The sequence below is a fragment of the Nannobrachium achirus genome, assembly GCF_963921795.1.
Source record: "Nannobrachium achirus genome assembly, chromosome: 3".
NCBI classification, from domain to species: domain Eukaryota; kingdom Metazoa; phylum Chordata; class Actinopteri; order Myctophiformes; family Myctophidae; genus Nannobrachium; species Nannobrachium achirus.
In genome coordinates this window covers 64,140,421-64,148,765 of record NC_137812.1, presented here as the reverse complement: position 1 = coordinate 64,148,765, position 8,345 = coordinate 64,140,421, and the positions used below count along the sequence as shown (strand labels likewise).

The following is an 8,345-nucleotide window of genomic DNA, read 5'->3' as shown; positions in this document are numbered from 1 at the left end:
ATATATTTTGATGTTGTCGAGTGGAAACCTGGCTTGTATGTGTCCAATACAGTTGGTTGTTGTATTTATCATTTTAAAAATGATTTAAACTAGTGAAAATAGCCGATCTACAAGCACACAACGCCTCGCGATGTGCTTGTAGATCTGCTATTTTCACTAGTTTTGTGCGATATAGTCTTGGGAAGATAAAGCGGGGCTTTACTTAACGATAAAACGTAGACATTTGAAACACGGAGATACAAAGTTTCTGCCCGACAGTGACGATATAAAACGTAAACGGGGGCATGATTTGCAACTGAGGGTGAAAGGCCCCCTCTGGCACCCCCATGGTGCCAGGCCTGATGCACGCACGCACGCACGCACGCACGCACGCACGCACGCACGCAGGATGTTACTTTCCCCGTGAGGTGTTTTGTCAACAGGCAAAGCTGTAATTGCATACTTGACTTATGTTGGGTCTCCTTTTAAATCTCTGCCTGCTTGTTGGCCTGTATGAATAGAGTGAAGGGGAGGGAAAAAGAGACAGAAAAGAAAACACATTTGGCAGGCAATCGTGTGTTGCTGTGGTGACACCTTTGTCTTGCCGGTTCTTTTTTTTTTTATCTCTTTTGTTTTCTTTCTTCCTATATGATTATCTTGTCTGCTTAACGGTTGTACCTCCTGTTTAACAAAAAAAGAAGAAGAAGAAAAAAAAGGGATATTTGAACAGACTCGCTATTCTCCTGGGGAAAACATTAATGTATTCCAGGGGGATATAATTGAAGGCTGTAGTAAAAGAGAGTCAAAGGGGTTTGTGGACTTGGAGAAGAGAGGATGTGTGTGTTAAAGTGATTTCCTAACATTTTCAATTATAGCTGGAAACGTTTCTTTCTGAGACACATTTCACACGGAGTGAAAACATTCGGTTTCCGTAAAAGGGCTTATCGCGCTGTTAACATTCCTCATCGAAACCAACATGATTTAAGCGAGCCAGCTCAATATCTATGCCAACAAAAACGTATCAGTCATTTTAGGGAAACTGTTTGACTAATGTTTTTCCGCACAATTTTAACAGTGCCTTGAAAGAAATAAACAGACACAATTGAGAGACCAATACGTATACATGTATGATGTGTCAGGAAAATAGCAGATTTACTAGCTCACCATTCATCTGTGATGTGACAGTTTGTGAGCTTGTACTGTATATCAGCTAATTTCGAGGGGGAATTTCACTTTAAAACACTTCTATGGCGATTTTCCATTTTCCATCTACTCACACTTTTGTGTGCAGCCCAGATATAGTGTTGAAGTTGTTTGATTCAATATTTAGATATTTGATTATTCATTTGACCAGACACGGATGAAAACACATGATCCTGGTTCTGGTGTCTGATATTATCCTTCTAATGAATGGGGAGAACTTTATTGTGCTTTAGTTATTTAAAGGGATATTACACTTTCAAAAAACTTTTGGTCATTGTATGGTCTAATCAGGCTTGTATGAACACCCTGAACAGTTTTTAATTTGCTTCATTCAGTATTTAGATATTTGATGTAAATGTTACCAGCTCCAACACGCCCAGGCCCTCTCCACATATACACCCATTGTAACCTCAAACTCCATTTTAACCATGATAGATTCATCAAAAACACCCATTATTTTTTCTGGTGACTCATAATACCCTCCTAATACGTGAGCAGACCGTGTTTTTGGAGCGGTGAAAGCGCTCCCAATGAACAGGTATATCCGTGGGTATGTGGCTGGCTGGCTGGCTGGCTGGGTGGCTGGCTGGCCCTGTCCGTAGCCTGGGCAATACCTTGAGTGGCCACACACAACACACTAGTTAAAGGAGGGGCGCTGTTTTGTGCAGGCCAGGCACACTCACCACTCACTCACAGGCACAGTTTACACTCACTCACTCACTCACATAGGGTACAGCTGCTCAAATTCACCGCTCCACTTCGAACCGAGGTTTGATTTTTCAATAACTTTTTTCTTTTATTTTTGGAGCGGTGAAAGCGCTCCCAATGAACAGGTATATCCGTGGGTATGTGGCTGGCTGGCTGGCTGGGTGGGTGGGTGGCTGGCTGGCCCTGTCCGTAGCCTGGGCAATACCTTGAGTGGCCACACACAACACACTAGTTAAAGGAGGGGCGCTGTTTTGTGCAGGCCAGGCACACTCACCACTCACTCACAGGCACAGTTTACACTCACTCACTCACTCACTCACATAGGGTACAGCTGCTCAAATTCACCGCTCCACTTCGAACCGAGGTTTGATTTTTAATAATTCTTTGGGAAAATGGAAAACATTAAATACAATAATATTTTATTGAAAATAAATTAAAAAAGTTATTGAAAAAACACGGTCTGCTCACGTATTAGGAGGGTATGAATCTATCATGGTTAAAATGGAGTTTGAAGTTACAATGGGTGTGTATGTGGAGAGGGCCTGGGCGTGTTGGAGCTGGTAACATTTACATCAAATATCTAAATACTGAATGAAGCAAATTAAAAACTGTTCAGGGTGTTCATACAAGCCTGATTAGACCATACAATGACCAAAAGTTTTTTTGAAAGTGTAATATCCCTTTAATGCATGGACTTTCATAGATGTCATGCATACAGGAATTCTTGGTGCAACATTACATTACAGAAAATGCAATGAACCAGGGACGTGTGATCTCAATGAGTCCAACATGGAGTTGAATGGGCTTGTAAAGGAGAGGGGTGGGGCACCTCTCTGATCTTATTCACCCCTATGTCCCTATCAGGGACCTAAGGTCAGCAGACAAGATGCTGCTAGTGCCCCTCACAACTAATAAAAGGAGCAGAGGTGACCGTGCCTTTGCAGCTGCAGGTCCCACGCTATGAAACCTCTTACCTCTCCCCATCAGATCGGCCCAGTCGATAGGCGTTTTTAAGTCCTTACTTAAAGTTATACCATGTAACTTTTTTTATAAAACAAATCTTAAAATGGCCCTAGCTGTTAAATCGCTAAAGTTTTAGAACCCCCACTCCGTTATTTTCAGCTTCTAAAGCCTTCTCTTTATATGTTTTCTATGATCCCTGCCCGGGACCGGTTTTCGCGGAAAAATTGCGTCATCACACTACCGGCCAATCACAGCGAGGGTTATACACTGCCGGCCAATCACAGCGCAGAACATACACTGCCGGGCTCTCTGGTGGGTTTAGGAAACACGCCTTCAGGAAGTACACTGCAGTGTTTACACTGGAGGAGTCTAGCATGTAACTTCCCAACCGCTGCTCGTAGAAGGACACGGGAGACCTCATTGTAAGCGTCTCGGCGAGGCGAGGCGGACGCGGTGGTCTGACGGCCCGGTCCGCGAGCGAAAAACGGACGAAAAAAGCAAACGCGACCGCGGTTTGCTATACTGCTACAGACCACCAGTTGAGCAACTTACACAGTATAGCTTTAAAACACATTTGTTCTCCATTGCTTTTAATTGTACATAGCTCTGATCTGCTCATATCCCTTGCTTTTGTAAATGTACAAAAAAAAAATGCGGCTACCTGGAAGTTTGGAACTAAATACTTTGAGATGGGGGTCCGTGGCCAAATACATGTCATTTTGGGGGTCTTTCACATAAAAAGGTTTGAGAACCACTGACATAGTAGTCTCTCAAGAACAGACTAACTGAGCTCCAGTTAACTGAAAAGGACATTTTCTTTGACAATGGCTGGCCAGATTGCTGACATAGAAACATAGGGTTTTTCAAAAAATCTTAGAAGGATTCAAAGGACACTTATAGAATCAGGTCAAAATTCTAATTTTCAAGATTTTTCAAAAATAGCAGATCTACAAGCTCGCAGCGTGGCACCGAGTGCCGCGCTGCGAGCTTGTATATCTGCTATTTTTTAATAGTTAAAGCATAAAATAATGGTATACAATAATGTGTACCCGTTCTATGTCACGGCTCCTTTAACGGCAGCAGACACTTGAAAATGAACATGTGGGGATGTGATGAGAAACAGAATATGGACCTGTGTTTCCACTGGATGAAGGCAGATCAAAGGTGGTGTCTGAAGGAAGAGCTGAGGTTTGGAGGAACACCAAGGATTGGATGTCAGCGATGTGGGGAAGTTCAGAAGTTGATGGAAGACACTGCTAAATTCTGCCATCATTATTCTGTAATCTGTACATTCTTCAACCTTCAAATAACTATTTGCTCACAACAGAGCACACAGACACGGCTATATTCTGTATATCCCGGTTGCTAAATTATTATTAACGTAGGTCAAGTAGGTCGGGAGTGGCTTATTGTCGGTATCAGCCGGTAACACGCGGGAGTCTGTCCCCGTTACAATGCGCTAGACCCCTGGGAGATGGACTGCTGAGGTGGAGTGCCACACCTACCATCAGCTCCCAGTACTTGCCGCACGACTTGCCAAGCCGTGCTACTCATACGCTGAGTTGGCGGTGCCCGGAATCGAACCCATGACCTTGCGGTACAAAGGCGAGAGCTCTACCGACTGAGCTACACGGGCACAAAATGAACGTGGGTTGCTATAATTGTAGGCTTGCTGAAAGCGAGCACACGTATGTTATCTTCATTATTTATCTATCAGTCAAGTTCTCCTCAAAATGACATAATCTATCAGTCAAATTCTCCTCAAAATGATGAAATCTTTCAGTCAAGTTCTCCTCGACAGTACAAAGCCAGGGCCCTTAGCCAATGAGGTGCAGCCAAAGGGTAGATCTTTATGCCCATACATGGTGTTACATGCGAGCCCACACTGTTTCGTAGGAACAGTATTTCTAGTTAGTATATGAAAACCTCCAGCTCATGTCTGTCCGTCCGTCTGTCTGTCTGTCACACCTCATGCTCTTCTGACATCACAATGATGCAAATGAATGACCAGGACATGGGGGCCAGCCAAGAAGGAGCAAGTTGGCACAGAGACAGAGTGCAGTCTAGTTGTCATGGTTATTACATCCATGTAATGGACTCCATATACGGTTATCTCCTACATCAGCTAGATCTCCATATATGGAGCTGACCGACTGACATCACGACTGACATCGTGACTATGAGTAATGGTAGGTGATGTCACAACTCACAACTGACATCACATACTCCATATAAACTCCAATATCCATACGGACTCATCACGCATACCCCTTTGGCTTAAGCTACTTGCTTCCCTGAACCTTTTGGAATTTCTAGTCAGAAAACACATTAGCGTTATCGAAGACCGAGATCATTTCAGTGGCAACCTCAACAAGATGACCAAAAACAGCAAAAATGAGCTAAAGGGGAAACTGAAAGCTGAAAATAAAGCAGCTGAGAAAGGAGCTAAAGAGCAGGTGGAGCAGAAGAAGGAATGCCATGATAAAGGAGCTCATTATGACCTTCGGTTGGATGAGGAGACTCTGAAACCTAATCAATACCTCAAGATCCGTACCCAGGCCATCCAAGCTCTGAAGGGCATGGGCGAGGACCCTTACCCACATAAATATCCTGTGAATGTGTCACTCACAGAATTCATTGAGAAATACAGCCATCTACAGCCTAACGACCATCTGAGGGATGTTGCTCCTAAAGTCTCTGGTCGCATCCATGAAAGGAGGGTAGCTGGTGCTAGATTGATATTCTATGACTTGCGAGGGGAAGGTGTCAAGTTGCAGGTTATGGCAAGTTCAGAGTTCTACAAGTCTGTGGAGGAATTTGAAGCTATCACCAACAAGCTGCAACGAGGCGATATCATCGGCGTACATGGCAATCCATACAAAACACAGATAGGAAAGACAAATAAAGGAGGAGAGCTGAGCATCGTTCCAATAGAGATGACTCTGCTTTCACCCTGTTTGCACATGTTGCCACATCGTCACAGAAATGGGCTAAACAAGGAGACCAGATTCCGTCAGCGCTACCTGGATCTGATGCTCAACGACTACGTGAGGCAGAAGTTTGTGACGCGTTGTAAGATCATCACCTACCTGCGCAGCTTCCTGGACCAGCAGGGGTTCTTGGAGGTCGAGACGCCAATGATGAACCAGATTCCTGGCGGAGCAGTGGCTCGTCCTTTTGTCACTCATCACAATGAGCTGAACATGAAGCTCCACATGAGAATCGCACCCGAGCTCTACCACAAGATGCTCGTGGTTGGCGGTTTAGACAGAGTGTACGAGATTGGCCGTCAATTCAGAAACGAGGGTATCGATCTCACTCATAATCCAGAGTTCACCACTTGTGAATTCTACATGGCCTATGCGGATTACTTCGACTTGATGACAATCACGGAGACACTTCTGTCAGGGATGGTGAAGCACATCACCGGTGGTTACAAGGTAACTTATCATCCCGATGGTCCAGAGGGAGAGGCTCATGAGATTGACTTCACTCCACCATTCAGAAGAGTGCACAGCATGACACATGACCTTGCAAAGGTAATGAACGTTACGTTCCCTCCTCCTGAAACCTATGACAGTGATGAGACTCGTAAATTCTTTGATGGGCTGTGTACCCAAAGAGGAGTGGAATGTCCTCCCCCCAGAACCACTGCCCGCCTCCTTGACAGGTTGGTGGGGGAATTCCTCGAAGTGACTTGCATCAACCCCACCTTTATCTGTGACCATCCTCAGATCATGAGCCCTCTCGCAAAAGGGCACAGAACGCACAAAGGCCTGACCGAGCGCTTTGAGCTCTTTGTGATGAAGAAGGAGATCTGCAATGCCTACACGGAGTTGAACGATCCGATCAGGCAGAGAGAGCTCTTTGAGCAGCAGGCCAAGGCCAAAGCCGAGGGTGATGATGAGGCCATGTTCATCGACGAAACCTTCTGCACAGCTCTAGAATATGGTCTGCCACCAACTGCTGGTTGGGGTATGGGCATTGATCGTCTCACCATGTTCCTCACAGACTCTAACAACATCAAGGAGGTGCTCCTCTTTCCAGCCATGAAGCCTGACAACAACAAGGTGGCAGCACCCACAGAGGACACCTCTGTCTAAATGAAAGGACCTCTGAGCTCAGCCCTCTGCGTCAAGAGCCTGTCTGGATTTGTACATCACATTCTGATCGACTCAGTCAGCAATATAAACTGTTGACGAACGCGTTCATCGTTTTACACAAGGCTCACACTGCCGCCGGGAGGGTTTGTGCTTTACAGAGCTAAAGTGAAGCACAAGTGCTTAACAGAAAAAGCACAATGATTAACACAGATAAATAAAGCAGAAAAGAAACATTAAAAACATTTAAAACTTCACCATACAAATTTAAAATCAACTAAAAAGCAAGAGAGAAAAAATAGGTATTGAGCTGTGCTTCAAAGCTATCCACAGACGCTGCCTGGTGTAATGGGAGTTAATCCAAGCCGTCGGCCCGTAGAAGTATGCTGCCAACCATATTGTTATATGTCATTGTACTGGGCACATCGAGCAGGTCAGCACTAGACCAAAGGGGCGGTTTGGAACCTACCTAGGCAGGCGGTCATAGAGATATGAAGGTGCCAGACCATTGAGAGCTTTATAAATAAGTACAATTATTTTATGATTATTACATGATGACGGATGACAGCCAAACCCAACTGGAAGCTGGCATTCCGAGGGCGGACATCCTCAAAGCAAAAAAGACAATTATTTCATAATCAATCATAAAAACAACTGGGAGCCAGTGTAGTGAAGCTAAAACTGGAGTAATGCAGTACGAGACTATCGTCATAGAAAGTATGCAGAAACCGACAGCGGTGGAACGTAACCATGTACATTTACTTAAGAAGTGTACCTAAGTACAGTTTTTAGGTACTTTACTGAAGTATTTCCAATAATCACTACTTTTAGTTCTATGCCACTACATCTCAGAGACAAATATTGTACTTTTACTCCTCTACAATTAATTTTAAAAATCACACCCAATGTGAAGTGAGCAGTGGTCGTGCTTGCATAACATCTTCAATTGGTAATTGGTGATGTAATACAGGCTACACACACACATGCAAAACGCTGAGGAAAAAGACTAGGATATAGGTCTAGGATGTAATTGGTGATGTAATATGGCCACACACACACACACACACACACACACACACACACACACACACACACACACACACACACACACACACACACACACACATTGCTATGGCAAAACGTTGAGGAAAACACATTGCTATGGCAAAACGCTGAGGAAGAGTGGCTACAGATAGGTCTAGGATGTAACTGGTGATGTAATGTGATGTAATATGGCTACACACACACACACACACACACACACACATATTGCTATGGCAAAACGCTGAGGAAAGCACATTGCTATGGCAAAACGCTGAGGAAAAGTGGCTACAGACACACGCACAGCCACTCTATGGAGCGGTTTACCACCGCTCACAAAAACTTTAGTGT

The 8,345-nt window shown here is 44.4% G+C and overlaps 1 protein-coding gene across 1 annotated transcript; it reads left to right on the top strand.

The window, feature by feature from the left end:
- Window positions 1–5,228: 5,228 nt before the first annotated feature.
- LOC308282390 (lysine--tRNA ligase-like) lies at window positions 5,229–6,956 on the top strand (the record flags this gene model as incomplete). The annotated part of the gene is made up of 1 exon (XM_080722735.1): window positions 5,229–6,956. The coding sequence occupies one exon, from the start codon at window positions 5,229–5,231 to the stop codon at window positions 6,954–6,956; it is 1,728 nt and encodes a 575-aa protein (XP_080578861.1).
- Window positions 6,957–8,345: the final 1,389 nt, after the last annotated feature.